At 38.2% G+C, this 16,810-nt stretch overlaps 1 protein-coding gene across 5 annotated transcripts in view; it reads right to left on the bottom strand.

Annotated features, from left to right (window-relative positions):
* Nucleotides 1–2,315: 2,315 nt before the first annotated feature.
* CDCA2 (cell division cycle associated 2) overlaps nucleotides 2,316–16,810 on the bottom strand; it is a 52,729-nt gene continuing 38,234 nt past the window's right edge. For all 5 annotated transcript variants that reach the window (XM_012435343.2, XM_064368691.1, XM_012435342.2 and 2 more), the window contains exons 14-15: nucleotides 10,145–10,316; nucleotides 2,316–7,303 (exon numbers count right to left, since the gene is read on the bottom strand). In XM_012435343.2, coding sequence (XP_012290766.2) covers nucleotides 6,075–7,303; nucleotides 10,145–10,316 — 1,401 coding nt within the window. In that variant the 3' untranslated portion in view covers nucleotides 2,316–6,074. The remainder of the gene's footprint in view (nucleotides 7,304–10,144; nucleotides 10,317–16,810) is intronic.

The following is a 16,810-nucleotide window of genomic DNA, read 5'->3' as shown; positions in this document are numbered from 1 at the left end:
TCAAAGAATATGCAAAAATGAACACACCTGCACAATATTAGATACACTTGAAACTAGGCCATAGTACATTAGTTAACCAATTCTAGAGCTAAGACAAGGCTATGTAATAATCTTCAAATAAACTTAAGAACCCCCAAAATTTGCTACTTCTTGGACATACAATTATTTGCTATAAATTAATTTTATCCTAATTCCACTTGGTCTAGGACTCCAAACCCAGAGTGAAACCCTTTAGATACACTTCAAAGAAACCCAAGAGTATGAGACAGGAATGCCTAAGCATTTGAGAGCAGAGCAGGTTTCTTTAAAATTTTAGGCACAATTCACAACTTGTAGTCTAGCTTCAAATTCATGCTTTTTCCAGATGTATTTACATGTTAGAATATAATAAAAGCTAAAAAATACTTAGCAGAAAAACATAAGATGAAGCCTAGTCTTAGTTTAATGAATAATGAAATTACTGAATAGTTATTGAATAACAATCAAAGGAGATTTGGAATGGGATGTGCCTTTTGGGTCCCCATTCCTCTAAAACTCCTATCAGTGAGTTTTGTTTAAGCATCATTTCTTCTGGAAGGAAACTAAACTTACGTGATCCGAAAGTTGATGCCCTGGAGGGCTAACAGGTTGGGGTATTTCTTTTTCATCATACCCTGTATTGTAATTTTGTCCCCTTACAGAAAGAAATCTGAGTATCTTGAAAGTAATTTAGAAATTAATGCCTGGCACATAGCAGTTGTTGAATAAATGGCTGGCAAATAATTTTATCAATGAGTCCATAATCTGCCTACCTAGAACGAGCTGGTGCAGGACAATTTTCCTACATTAGGAAATCATTCTCAAATGCTGAGGTTACTGGGTAAGGACAGTGACATTCATTATTTAAGACAGGGTCTCACTCTGTCACTCAGGCTGGTTTGCAATGGCACGAACACGGCTCACTGCAGGCTTGACCTCCTGGGCTCAAGCGATTCTCCTGCCTGAGCCTCCAGAGTAGCAGAAACCATGCCCAGCTTTTTTTTTTTTTTTTTTTTTTTGGTAGAGGCAGGGTCGTATTGTGTTGCCCAGACTGGTCTCAAACTCCTGGGCTTAAGCCATCCTCCCCTCCCGCCTTGGCCTCCCAAAGCGCTGGGATTACAAGAGTGAGCCACCATGCCTGGCTAGTAATTTTTATTCTAAACCAAATTACAATAAAAACTTCAATTTATGAAAATAAATGAGCCATGCTTATTAGATAATTTTTAGCGATTTAATTTTGAACCTTAATTCACCCTATTTTTTTTTTTTTAACTGCTATACAGAGTATGGTGTCCAAAAAGAGAATTATTTCTTGATGACTGAATCTTTCAGTGACTTAGGGTCAAATTTTAAATCATAAACTGTAGTAAACTAGTTTCTAGACGACCAGACTGAACAAAGAGGCACCCAGAGAAGTGGGTTTCCTTGTTTTGTCTAGGATAGCCTGTCATTGCTGACTTGGCTTCTTGCACCCAAATGGTAGTACAGGACTGGGTATAATGAACGGCCCAGACAGATGTGGCTAGTCAACCTTTTGCTTCTTCTGGCCTCCTCTCTCCACCATAAAAAAACTTAAACTATGACTTAAAAACAAAAAATCTAAAAACTTCTTTTATAGATGCCCCCACTGTGGTGGCATGATATTGGTAGAAGAAACAGATGAACAGAATAATGTCCAGAAATAGATTTACACATATAAGGTTGAATAATTTTAACAGAGGTGCCAATGTCAATGAGAAATGGTTAATCTTTTCAACAAATGATGCTGGATCATTTTCATTAAAAATTTAAAAAACCCACCTTCACCTTATACAAGAAAATTAACGTGAATCTAACACTTAAGTGAGAGCTAAAACTATACAACTGGAATACAGAGAAGAAAATATTCGTGCCTTTGCATTTGGCAAAGATCTCTTAGCCAGGACACAAAAAGGATGAACAATTAAAGTAAAAACAAGTAAACTGGACTTCATCAAAATGAAAATCTGTTCTTCAAAAGACACTGCTAAGCAAATAAAAAGATAAGCCACAAAATGAGAAAAACATATTTTAAGAGACATAGTCAATGAAGGATGTGTATCCAAATGTACAGATTATTTTAAGTAAATAATAGTAAGACAACAATAACAGCAACGACAAACATGCACAAGAAATTTGGAAAGACATCTCAACAAAGAAGATATAAAGATGGCAAATAAGCACAGAAAAAGATGGTCAATATCATTAGTCATTAGAGAAATATAAATCAAAACCCAAGAGAAACCACTGCACACATACTAGAATGGCTAAAATGAAAAAAGACTAACAATACCAGATGCTGGTGAAGATGTGGAACAAACAAAACCCTGTGTTGCCAGTGGAAATGCAAAATCACGCAGCCACTATGGAACAGTTTGGCAGTTTCTTAAAAAGGTAAACATATTAATACTACCACCATACGGGCCAGGAATCCTACCACTAGGTATTTATACAAGATAAATGAAACCATGTGTCTATAAAAAAAGGATCCATATGCGAATGGTTATAGCAGCTTTATTCATAATAGCCCCAAATCAGAAATAATCCCAATATCCATCAAGTGGTAAACTGATAAACAAATTTTGGTACATCTAGAAAATCGAATACTACTCAGCAACAGACAAGTATCAACTACTTACAGCATGCAACATGGGGGAATCTCAAAAGCATCATGCTAAGCTAAAGACACAAAGGGGTATATGTTGTATGATCTCATTTGTATGATATTCTAGAGAAGACAGAACTGTAACACTAGAAATTAGATCAGCAGTTCTGAAGACCTGGGTTGGCAGGTAGATGACTGACTACAAAGAGGTATGAGGAAACTTCTTCTGGGGTGACAGAAATGACCTATTACTTGATTGTGGCACTGGTTACATGACTATATAAATTTGCCAAAATTCAAACTGGATGCTTTAAAAAACCAAACTTTACTGTAGGTTAATTATACCTCAATAAATTTGACTTTGAAAAGTAGCTCTCATAAAGCATAAATCAGGCATAATTAATCATTCTCTTCTGCTTATACCAGATCTAAGCCTCACCCTCAGTTCTGCAGCTTAAGTGGAAGTAGGGGCAGTAGTGACAGAAGATGGAAGCAAAATGGCATTAAGTAGTAGGAACAGAAAATGAGACGCAGAAAGAAGGCAAGAATGCTAAAATGTTTGTAAGGGGAATGTGCCAGTTACGATCCACAGAAGAGAACATAATCGTTTTAATTTCAAGAAATTTATCTTACAGATATTTTCAACAAGCCCAATATGGCTTTGTATTTGCTGTGATATGTACTGCTATAATCACAAAAGCTAGAGACAACTGACATTCATCCATCAGTAAGGAGATGGCCACCTTCTTATAATATAATACCTTATATTCAAGGTATATAACTCTATGCAGGGCTTAAAAAAGACTGAAGTAGCAGCACTGGGGCTATCCATAAAAAGACTAAAGGATACTATGGCATTTTGGTTAATTAGAAAAACCAAGTGGCAGAACGGCACATAGAGTGATCCTGTTAGAAAACAACAGAACTATGCATGCCTATTTATACAGGAAAGGTCTGAAAGGCGCAGGCCAGGTGTTAAGTGCTTCCACAGAGCTGAAGAGAGGAGGATGTGACTGGATGATGCCTATGTGGAATTGAAGGAAAATAGCTGCCATATTCCTACTATTAAATTCTGTACAGTACTGTTTTTCAATAGATACATACTATTTATGGAAGAAAAATAAGTGAAAATAGAGGGCCACCCAGGCCACAGCCATTGGGTTATGCAGAGAAGGAAAAACTTCAGAGGTTGTGCTGCCATCTTCTGGAAGAAACAAGAATCTACAAGAACAGAAACGATTTAAGAACAGCAAGGGCAGTGAAAAAGATATGGCAGGGAAAAAAAAAACCATTTTGAAGCCAAGTTTTTGATTTAACCATTAATGAAAACAAGTAGTTAAAAAAGAAAACAAGAACAACAACAACAAAAAAACCCTCCAACATGCAATAACAACCAAATACAGAACAAATCTCAGACAAATGAGACCTGGTAGACAAAAAACTGCATCTAACTTGATTTTTCAGATCTGTTCTTTTCAGGAAAAATGCCTATTTGTTACTGACAAATGTCAACAAAATGTTTACAATGAAACATTCTGAAACTAAGAGTGTGTTTACATTTTTAACTGCTGCTAGAAAAACAGACATTTCACATTTGAAAAACCATGCCAACAGATCGGAACAGTTTCCCTCATTCTCATTAACATTTTTCTGAGAAATAAAACAAAGCATGTGAAATTTAAAAAATTAAAATACAATTGAGATCATGTATCATTATGGAAAAATAGGGAGTGAAATTACAATCAATAGTTGTCAGTCTTCACATCGGACAAGGTAGAAATGCAAAATAATTTTATCAGGTTTCGGAAAGTTTTCTTTTAAAATCAGGCAAAATGAAAAAGCTTCAGAGAAGCTAATTCGTTCATTGTTTTGGTGTAGCGGGGGCGGTGAGCTTGTTTTTAGTGGTAGTGAATTGCCAACCACACCAAACTAGAAATGGGGAAAAAAAGAAGTCTATAAATAATTTACATGTAAAGATAAAAGAATTTTAAAAACAATCCACCCTTGAGCAGAAGAAATTGGGGATCACTTTGAGTGTTAATGTAAAATACATTAGTCTTTAGCAGCAGGAGTTCCAGACCTGCCGGTGCCAAGAAGGTAACAAACAGTCTCTATCTAAGAAGGGGGAAATGGGCGCCCAGCGGGAGCTTTCTTCCCTGCTGTGTTATTTATAGAGACCTCTATTTGTTAACATGTTTCTGCTATCAAGGAGAGGGAAAGTTTAATGATTTAAAGGATTTCAAAGACAATTGTTTAATGATATAATGATTTACGTGCATTCATAAATTCCAGATATATAGCAATCTAGTTTTTCAAACTGCTATCACCGAAACAGCCATAGGAGACGTTGTAAAAGCTAGAGAAATCAAGTCAAGTGCCAGATATTACATGAGAAAAAGAATTGCTGGAAAACTCAGTGTTAAGAAAAGAAATCAGTGACCTACCACCACACTTCAGGGTAGTAAACTAACTTTCTCAGTGAGTTTCTGGTTTTCAAAACTTTATAATGGAAAACCATGAATTAAGTCCCAAACTGCCTGTGCCTAATTAGAATAATCTCAGACCCCGGTCTGTAACTGAGCTGCTGTATTTTCACCAAAAAAAACAATCCTCCCACACACATACACAATAAAGCATATAGGAATCTTGCTTGAAGGAGTGAGCAGTTTCACATCAGAGTTATTTCTAAATTATATATTCATTTATGATGAATTTATAAGATTGTGGTTATTGAAAGAATTTTCTGAAATTTTCTTGTTTAGGATTTCATCTATTAAAATAAAAATAAAAATCTCATTTGAGACAGTTAAAGCAAGCCATCAATGCTTCTCTTAAATTTAACCAAAGGAAAATAAGTTTTGTAATTTCAACTTTTGTTAGTTAAGATTTACAGCCAGGTTGTTTTTTATTTTTTTGCTATTTAAAGAAAAACACGTATCTTACCCACTTTCTTTAAGTCTTCAAGTTTATATTTCCTTCAATTTTCATAAAGTTCCATAATTATATCAATTTGTCTTTTGTGGAGGGGGGGACCTCTTTTCCAGATAAAATCAGTTGATTCTAACAGATGCTTCTAACAACAGTCTAAACCTTCAGTGGTAAATACGTACTTAAATATATATATACTAAAAAAAAAAAAAAAAAGTCTAAAAATTTAGAGATGTTTTGTGAGTCTAAAAATAATTGCTTTAGCAAAATAGTAATAATAAAACATTTACTCTCTGAGGGAAAGAGTATATTTAATAGACTATTTTCTTTTTGAATGATGAAAAAATTTATTTATTTCTACTTAAAAGTAGGTTCAACTCAAATGAGTTTATTTGTTAGGAACTTCTGAAACACCAAGGTTGAACAGAAGATGGGAACTAGACAGATCATTTCGGCATAGACGGTTACTTTCCCTCTTGCCACAGGCTCTTGCAGGAAATGTCAATTACTGCTTTCTTTCTCTGCTATGCTCAATCCTTTCCAAAGCAGTCAGAGAGCTCTCTCCCTTCCCACTGAGAGAGGATCTTCTCCGGTAGCCTTTGGGCTGGGAAACAGCTTTAGTATTTGCAAGTGTAGACACACAAAAGCTCTTCCTCCTCTTTCCAGGTTCACCAGAAGAACCAGCAGCAGGGCCCAGGCTGTTTTCTTGATCTGAGATGGGAGGTGCCATTCCCGGTTTTTGTCTGGAGGGCACAGTTCCTTTTCTGGGAGACATACTATCAAATTCACTGCTGTCAAATGTACTTATTGTTCTTCTTTTAGCTTTTTGGGAAGTGGAAGGAAGTCGAAGTGAAATCCATACAAGCCCTTCCTCTTCCAACTCTTTCTGTAGCCTCATGCTACGTCGCACTTTGATTTCACTATTTCTCCTCTGAAAGGTTTGCTCAATGGTGTCGGACAAATCTTTACAAAGTTCAGAATTTTCTAAACTAATTTCTACAGCGCTGCCCACACTGTAGGAGGGTGTGTGATTTCCGTTTTTTTCCAAAGGTAAACTATGACCATCAGAATAATACATGGAGCGTCTTCTATGTTTCCTGTCTCTGCAGCTCATAACGCTGCTACTTTCTATGGGTATTCTTCCCAAATCCTCACTTTGGCTTTTATATTCATTCTTATTTTCAATGAAGACATCTCCTAAACAATGACAGTCTATTTGTGAGTTAGGCATTAAATGATTACATTGCAGTTTTCCTTCTGCAGCTACTAAGAGGTCATCTTGTCTTTCACACTTTATGTTTAGATCTGGTGAAATTTGGAAGATGTGAGAAAGGGTTTCCGCATTTTGACCAGCAGCAGCAAATTCTTGACCCTGCTGCAGGATCAGAGCAGGTTTGGGACTCTCTAATGCCACACGTTCTTCAGTTACAGAAGCACAACAAACAGGACCATCAGTTCCAGCTTTGGGTTCATTTTCACTTTCTGACTTATTTTTTGCTTTTGGAATATTTTTATTTTCATCAATGTTCATCATATTTGTATTTGGATCTTCATCAGAAGCAGTATTACCAAGTGATGAGGCACTTTTTACATAAGAGGAGAATTCAGAGGCATCATATTTATCAAAGCCTTGATGCATATGCAAATCTGGGTCCTGAGGCAAAAGATCCTTTCTTTTCACCAGATTTTTAGGAGCCTTCACTTCTTCCAGTTTGCCATTTGAGTTGAAATAACCTATGGGCAGGTAAATAAGTTTAAATCTAATTAAAAAGTAACAATGGGAACGAACTTTACATTTATTAAATAATCAGGTGCCCTGTTTTGTTTTTGTATTTTCAGCTTTCACAAGACCCACAAAATTTACAATGTACTCGGCCATCTGTCATCATCCTCTTCTTTTAGTTCTTCCACGATCCACAGGTTAAGAAAATAGGTATTCAATGCATGAATTAATAAAGCATATAACCTCAAACCATGAAAATAAGAATGGCATGTGATACTGCTCCCTCCATTCTAATATCTTTCCCCTGCTACAGGGTCCATTAGCACAAGACAGCAATGTTTCCCCATTTCCCTGAAAATGGGCAACATGATGCTTCTGAAACTTTCTATCAATGTGTCCTCTGAAAAGCAGAAGGGAAAATTTGGAATTCTGGGTTATTTGAGGACTAATGAGCTTAAACAGCATGCCTGAAGACACTCAGGTCTCATGCCCTTTGTTAAAAATTACCATAAAGTGTACTGTACTCTCAAACAGAACCATGTTTGTTTCAATATTCTCAAAATCGACCCCTAATTCCTCATACTTTGACTAATTCAGGCTTTATGAGTTCTAAATCTTAGATCTATTAGATGGAATCTTTTTGGTTATCGCAGATAATGTTTTTAAGTGGACAGTCAGATGAATAAAGTGTTTTAAACAAAATAAAAACTAAAAGATGCACATAACGTAAGGCAAGACAAAAGTCTGAAAAACAATGTTTCCATTTAAAAATACATCTATAATTAAGGTACTTAAAATCATGTCACTTAAAGCTACAGATTAAACAGGTAAGTGTCCTCTCAATGCCAACCATTGTTTTTTGGGCTCTTCAGACAGCATTAAAAATTGATATTTATGGCTGGGAGCAGTGGCTCATGCCTGTAATCCCAGCACTGTGCGAGGCTGAGGTGGGCGGATTACTTGAGGCCAGCAGCTGAAACATCATCTTTACTAAAAATACAAAATTAGCCGGGCATAGTGGCGTGTGCCTGTAGTCCCAGCTACCCAGGAGGCTGAGGCAGGGAGAATTGCTGGAACCCAGGAGGCAGAGGTTGCAGTGAGCCGAGACTGCATCACTTCACTCCAGCCTGGACAACAGAGCAAGACTCCATCTCAAAAAAAAAAAATTGCTATTTATGTATTTTGCATAAAATCCAACATACTAGAGAAGGAAGGTAAAGGAGATATAGGGAGACAGGAAAGGAAAAAGAGAAGGAGAGAGGAAAGGAAAAAGAGGGAGAGAGAGAGAAGATAAAAGAAGGAAGGAACTGAATTGCTTTAAACCCATATAGCTGGTGATACCACTGGTTACAGATAAAAAAACGCTTCAGGTATTTTTAAAAAGAAATTTTCTAATAGGATGCAAGATGGAAAATTTTACTACAATCACTGTTTAAACATCTTTTGAAAACTTCCTATTAGGAAATAGAGATGTAATGAAAATAAGACTTAGTTTCCACTGTCAAGGAGACTGAAGTTTTAGGGAGCAGACGAACATGGAAAATAGATCATAAAGCCAGGTGATGGAAGTATGTCGCAGAGTATTCCTGGAAAAACAGACGGGACATCCAAATCTTGGAAGATAAGCAACATTAGGCCAGATTAAAAAGATCTAGAGTGGTGGATCCCCTGTCACAACACAGCCTTAAGAAAGCATGGCAGAAGAAGAGTGAGCCACGGCGTGGGCGACAAAGTGGTGGCTATTTATTTAAACTCCTGTGCTATCCTAATGTTAAGCAGACGCGGAAGCCAAGAGTCTATGGTGGCATGTACCTCATTCATCCTCAAGTCTATTATTAATCTTGTATAGTATACTGTAAATAGGAGGCAGGCTATAAATATCTGATGACTGATAAAGGTAGCCATTTAAATGATTCTATACAAAATCAACACACCAAGTGGACACACATCATTATTTTCAGGCAAGGCAGGGTGGGTCATGCCTGTAATCTCAGTACTTTGGGAGGGAGGCTAAGGTGGGAAGACTGCTTGAGCCCAGGAGTTCCAGACCAGCCTGGGCAACATAGGAATACTCCATCTCTACTAAAAATTTAAAAAAAAAAAAAAAAATCCTTATGATTTTCAGCAAGAGTCAGTCCATTTACAATTTTGGCATTAGAAACCAGAAGCAATTCCAATCCATTTTTATCTACCCACTATATCAACTGACTTGCTAATAAAATAACTTTCAAGTTAATCAAGCTCAATTTATATGTATTATTTTTAGAAAATGCTCAGTAGTGCCATCTCTAACAAAACATAATTGTCCTTAACTCATATAAGGTGTATCTATTACTGAACCATCAACTCGTTTACTTTTTTGTTTTTGTTTTTTTAAGAGACAGGGTCTTGCTATGTTACCCAGGCTGGCCTCGAAATCCTAGGCTCAAGCAATCCTTCCACCTTAGGCTCCCAAATGGTTGGGATTACAGGTGGGTGCTCCAGCTCTCGTTCACTTTCAATGATGGACTACACCACCCAGTGGAATTTATTTTCACAAAATGCTTTAAAAAGCCAAAGGAAACAGGATGCATATAGATTATTACTAGTATTATATGCAAAACCTTGTGTCTCAGTTTTTCTGGGTAAAGGAGCCAGAGTTTCCATCAGAGTCTGAAAAGGATCTCAGCCACCTACAGGTTACAAGTGACTTTCCTCCACTTGAAATTCTCATGCTAATGTGAGGAAATGCTGCTTTTTAAATTTATGTACTCTTTACACAGTGAATGGGAAAAAACTGAAAAAAGTGAAATAGCAATGAAGAGGGCAAAGAGAAAAGATAAAATATAACTCCCAGGAAAAGGACAGGATACCTGAACCTAGTCTTCGGACGCTTGGAACCGAAGGTGTCATCTCAGAGACTTCAGGCAGCTCAGGAATAGGACTGAGGAGGGGCTTCTTAGAAGCAAAGTCTCTTTCCCCATATATAGACTTCTGAACACTTTTCTTTCCCTTTCCTTTCTTCTTTCTGCAACTTTTTAAAACCTGAGAAAATGCATTAAAACATTGCAATTGAGAAAGATGTAGTACCATGTAAAATTTTGACCCTTTAACTTTTTTGAGACAAGGTCTCACTCTGTCACCCAAGCTGGGGTGCAGTGGAGCGATCTCGGCTCACTGCAACTTTTGACACCGGGTGCAAGTGATCCTCCCACCTCAGCCTCCAGGGTAGCTGGGACCACAGGTGCACACCACACCACCATGTCTGTTTTTTATTTTATTTTATTATTTTTTTTGGTAGAGATGGGGTCTGTCTCATCATGTTGCCCAGTCTTGTCTCGAATTCCTGAGCTCAAGCAATCTTCCTGCCTTGGCCTCCCAAAGTTCTGGGATTGCACGTGTGAACCACCACGCCCAGCCTGACCTTTCAACTTCTATAATATCTCTCATTATTGTTTATACAGTGCTTTATTTAATAGATAATTTTTATATTTCATTTAAAATTGTAAGCATGTGAATTGAGGGTAGGGAGTCAGGTAGCTTCCACAAAGTCACAAAGTCAAATAAACGACAAAGCAGAACTGTGTTTATACATCGTATGGTAGCTTTCTACATTTCCACAAAGTACTTGCCAAAACAAGAGCTGGATAAATTTAAAAATATATGAGATGCTTGAGAACTAACTGCACGGATGTAATGTCGTGAGACATCTGTAAGAAGCACATAGTTATGATGACACAGGATGAACGTAGTGTGAGTTACACGCTGCAAGCTATGGAGACTGCTTTATGTTCCTAGGTCTGGATGAAGAAACAGTAGGTGTGTATGTAAAATACGAAGAAAACACAAAGCTAGCTGAATCTGCAGATTCAAACAACAGATGAATTAATCAAGATTCAGTCAAAACAGTGGATTTTTTTTTTTAATTAATTAATTTATTTATTTTTTTTTATTGCATTTTAGGTTTTGGGGTACATGTGAAAAACATGCAAAGTTGTTGCATAGGTGCATTCATGGCAGTGTGATTTGCTGCCTCCCTCCCCCTCACCCATATCTGGCATTTCTCCCCATGCTATCCCTCCCCAACTCCCCCCCCCCGCTGTCCCCCCCACTCCCCCGCAACAGACCCCCGTGTATAGTGCTCCCCTCCCTGTGTCCATGTGTTCTCCTTGTTCAACACCCTCCTATGAGTGAGAACATGTGGTGTTTGGTTTTGTGTTCTTGTGTCAGTTTGCTGACAATGATGGTTTCCAGGTTCATCCATGTCCCTACAAAGGACGCGAACTCCTCATTTTTAATGGCTGCATAATATTCCATGGTGTATATGTGCCACATTTTTCCTGTCCAGTCTATCATCGATGGGCATTTGGGTTGGTTCCAGGTCTTTGCTATTGTAAACTGTGCTGCAATGAACATTCGTGTGCATGTGTCCTTATAGTAGAACGCTTTATAATCCTTTGGATATATGCCCAGTAATGGGATTGCTGGGTCAAATGGAATTTCTATTTCTAGGTCCTTGAGGAATCGCCACACTGTTTTCCACAGTGGTTGAACTAATTTACACTCCCACCAACAGTGTAAAAGTGTTCCTATTTCTCCACATCCTCTCCAGCATCTGTTTTCTCCAGATTTTTTAATGATCGCCATTCTAACTGGCGTGAGATGGTATCTCAATGTAGTTTTGATTTGCATTTCTCTAATGACCAGTGATGATGAGCATTTTTTCATGTTTGTTGGCCTCTTGTATGTCTTCTTTTGTAAAGTATCTGTTCATATCCTTCGCCCATTTTTGAATGGGCTTGTTTGTTTTTTTCTTAGACTTAAAGAGAGCCAAATCAAGAACGAACTGCCATTCACAATTGCTACAAAGAGAATAAAATACCTAGGAATACAACTAACAAGGAACGTAAAGGACCTCTTCAAGGAGAACTACAAACCACTGCTCAACGAAATAAGAGAGGACACAAACAGATGGAGAAACATTCCATGTTCATGGTTAGGAAGAATTAATATCGTGAAAATGGCCATACTGCCCAAAGTAATTCATAGATTCAACGCTATCCCCATCAAGCTACCAATGACCTTCTTCACAGAACTGGAAAAAACCACCTTAAACTTCATATGGAACCAAAAGAGAGCCCGCATAGCCAAGTCAATTCTAAGCAAAAAGAACAAAGCAGGAGGCATCACACTACCGGACTTCAAACTCTACTACAAGGCTACGGTAATCAAAACAGCATGGTACTGGTACCAAAACAGAGATATAGACCAATGGAACAGAACAGAGGCGTCGGAGGCGACACAACATATCTACAACCACCCGATCTTTGACAAACCTGATAAAAACAAGCAATGGGGAAAGGATTCCCTGTTCAATAAGTGGTGTTGGGAAAACTGGCTAACCATATGCAGAAAGCAGAAACTCGACCCCTTCCTGACACCTTACACTAAAATTGACTCCAGATGGATTAAAGACTTAAACATAAGGCCTAACACCATAAAAACACTAGAAGGAAACCTAGGCAAAACCATTCAGGACATAGGCGTAGGCAAGGACTTTATGACCAAAACACCAAAAGCATTGGCAACAAAAGCCAAAATAGACAAATGGGACCTAATCAAACTCCACAGCTTCTGCACGGCAAAAGAAACAGTCAAAAGAGTGAATTGGCAACCAACAGAATGGGAAAAAATTTTTGCAGCCTACCCATCTGACAAAGGGCTGATATCCAGAATTTACAACGAGCTAAAAAAGATTTACAAGAAAAACAGTGGATTTTAACAAGCACAAGCAGAAGAAGGAAGACAAAGTTCTGAAATTAATTGATGGAAAATATAGGTTTCCATAAAAATTGAAAGTCGCTTAACAATATCTAGAATGCAGTATTACATTCAACTCTGAGTGCCATATCAGCAACTAAGAAATAATGTTTTTTTTAAAAAAAATTCGTATGGAAAAGACTTCAGGGAAACTCAAAATGCTGTACTGAAATGCTAGAAAGAAAAACTGGTTTGAGTAAAAGGAATGACATATATTCAATGTGATAATGTTGAAGAGAACCAGACTTTAGAGCTAGCATACAACATATTAACAATTAATACATCCAGAAAATATATCTGGAATTTATTCACAAATTTACTGAGACTGCCATTTGCCAGCTAATGACTTGCCAGGTGTCAGATCTACAAGCAAAGAGAATGTGTTCTTCAAGGAGCTGCTGGTCTAAAGGAAAAGAGTTACATATGTATGCACCATGCCAGACTGTGTGAACTGAGAAGATGGTACCAGGCCTGCAGGAGGTGTTCAAGATTGGTGACACAGGAAATGTAACGTCTAAGGCAAATCTCAAACAAGCAAGGGCTGTTTTGGCCTATAATGGGCTTTTCAAAGAGAAGGGAATGCCACGTGCATGAGCTCAAAGTGAGACGGCACAGCACAGGTGCAGGGCTTGCATGCAGCAAGACGCGGCCAGTGGATCCAACGGGGAGTGGCAGCAACAGAGCCCTGGTCACAATGACTTGAGTAAAAGCAATGAGGGCACACCACATGGCGACTTCGGGAGTGTCAACGTTTGATCTTAAATTCAAGAAAGGTCATTTGGATGACAGCACAGAATACTTAGGTGAAATTAATGGTGAGATTCAAGAGTACAGAAATGGCATGAAACTATGTGCTCCCTGAGATATCTATAGATGTCTTCTGAAAACAAAACATTCCACAGAAAAATAATTTTAGAATTGTACAAGATGAATGTTCTTCCTGGTGATTTACAGTATACATTTAACATGAAATTCTCTGAGAATTCCACAGTATAAATAATCTCTAGACACATTAGGAAAATGCTGGGTTAAATCTTTTTCCATTAAATATTTTTTTCATGGAACATCTGTTGATATTCCAGGGAACAGTTGGGGAAATGCTGGCTTGGTCAATGAACCTGAAAGAAAAGAGAAAATAAAAATCTGAACTTGGGGCTCACAGGTAAGTTGAAAAAGAAAAAATTGGCCTCTGGTGGCAGACACTTTGTTAAAGTCCCGACTCTGTTACTTAAGTGCTTTATAACCTTGGGCAAGTTACCTCAACTTTCTGCACCTCATTCTCCTCTGCAAAATAGGAATCACAACAGCACACTCCACATAAAGCTGCGGTGAGTATTAAACGAGTTGACACGTGATATAGTTGGTTAATGTAGGGCCTGACGTGGTAAAAGCTATCTTGTTCTTTTAAATTCTTTTCCATTACTTTGAGAGTTAATATGAGGAAAAATACTAAAAGGTTTTTTATATTTTTAGCTAGGCATGGTGGCATGCACAGCTCCGCAAGAGGCTGAGGTGGGAGGACTGCCTGAACACAGGAGGGTGAACTGCAGTGAGTTATGACTGCACCACTGCACTCCAGCCTGGGCAACAGAGTGACCCTTTTTAAAAAACAGAAAAAAAATTTTTTAATTGACAAAAACTGAATATATGTATGGCATGCAACATGAAATTTGATATATGTATACACTGTGGAATGGTTAAATCAAGCTAATTAACATATCCATTAACTCACATACTTTTAATTTCTAATATTAAATTATGTATTAGTATTACTGTAGGGCATAGAGCCAGTGTGGTCAGTTAATACATTGTAGGCACTGCCACCAGATTATAACCTCCAGAATAGTTTCTGATTTATGGATTTTAAAAAAAACTTCATCACGTGATTTTGGAAATCATGTCGCTGAACCTACAACAGTGCCTAATACACAGCGGCTACTCCACAAACATGAACGAATGAAGGAATGAATGGTCAAAGAAGTACAGTTAAGCTTACATAAAATTTGCTCAACATGATTGAAAGACTAAACTTGTTTTTTCATGGTTATGGGCCAACAGAAGTATATTACCACCCCCTCACCCCGCAGAAACAACAATTAAAGCACCTCAGGTCTGTCTGTCCTGAAAATGTTATCTGGCAGTGCCGATCTCAGTCTTGAGAAGATTTTATCAAAGGCCAGAAACTTATCAAAATCTGAATTTACCACAGTATAAAAGCCCTGCTGATTGTATAATACACAGAAGCAGCTATATACGATTGGAACCCCCCTTGGGAAGCCATTTGATCAAGAAATGGTTAGGATGGATTATGGCTTACAACAGACAAAGGACAACTGCAGGGACTGTCCCTAAAGCAATTCCATTTACTCCAAAATCACTGAAGCCTCTTCTCACACAGTGAAGGAGGTCAGGGAGCAGAAGTAAATGTTCATCTTTTGTCTTATTTGCATAATTAAGACTTCTTTAAATTCTTTTCAGAGAATAGCTTTACAATTATTTAAAAATAGGCCGAAGCAGTGGCTCGTGCCCTTAATCCCAACAGGCAGAGATGGGTGGACTGCTTGAGCTCAGCAATTTGAGACCAGCCTGGGCAACATGATGAAACCCCTTCTCTACCAAAAATACACAAATTAGCTGGGTGTGATGGTACGCCCTGTTCTCCCAGCTACTTGGGAAGCTTGAGGCAGGAGAATCACTTGAGCCTGGGAGGCAGAGGCTGCAGTAAGCTGAGATGGAGCCACTGCACTCCAGGCTGGGTGATAGAGAGAAGGTCTGTCTCAGACAAAAAGAAAAATTAATGGACATGGCAACAAATCACACCGTACAGGAAAGCTTCCAGTGATCAAGCCCATGCTTCCCAGCCCCTGGTGCTCACTTATCGACTGGGTCCACTTTTAGCTCTTGCAGTTAGCTCCCTCTCTCTAAAGGGCTCATACTGCTAATTTTTAACTTTTTATAATGGAAAATTTCAAACACCCAGAAAGTACAGAGAATAGTTTATTGAATCCCATGTACCCATCAGCTAACTTCAACAATTACTAGCATATAGAAATCATTCACTTATACTCCCCTAGCTCCAGACTATCTTAAAGCAAATCCCAGATGTAACACATCATTTCATCTGAAAATCCTACAGTATCTTGAAGAGTTAAAGGTTCTTTTTCTTTAAAGACAATTACGAATATGGTTTAACAACAAAAAGAACTACTGACACACATAACAACCTGGACAAACCTCCAGAGAATTATGCTGAGTGAAAAAGCCAGTCCCAGAATTACACAGTGCATGACTCCATTTAGGTAACCTTTTCGAAATGACAAAACTGTAGAAATGGAGAAACATTAGTGGTTGCCAGGGGATGAGGCGGGGTTATGAGTAGGAAGTGGATGCAGCTGCAAAAGGCCATGTGAGAGCTCTCTGGATCTCGACTTTATCAATATCTTGGCTGTGACACTGAACTATGGTTTTGCAAGATGTCACAACTGGGGTAAACTAGGTAAAGGGTACTTGGGATCTCTCTGCATTACTTCTTAGAACAGTGTGTGTACCTAAAATGATGGCAAAACTTAAAATGTACACCAGGCGAGGCTCATGCCTGTAATCCCAGCACTTTGGGAAGCGGCGGCAGCAGTGGTGGCAGATCACCTGAGATCAGGAGTTAGAGACCAGCCTGGCCAACATGGTAAAACCCCATCTCTAATAAAATACAAAAATTAGCT

The sequence above is a fragment of the Aotus nancymaae genome, unplaced genomic scaffold, assembly GCF_030222135.1.
Source record: "Aotus nancymaae isolate 86718 unplaced genomic scaffold, 86718_ANA_hifiasm-v0.15.2.pri h1tg000079l, whole genome shotgun sequence".
NCBI classification, from domain to species: Eukaryota; Metazoa; Chordata; class Mammalia; order Primates; family Aotidae; genus Aotus; species Aotus nancymaae.
Note: the sequence above shows the minus strand (reverse complement) of the source record. Positions and strands in the feature narration are given on the sequence as shown.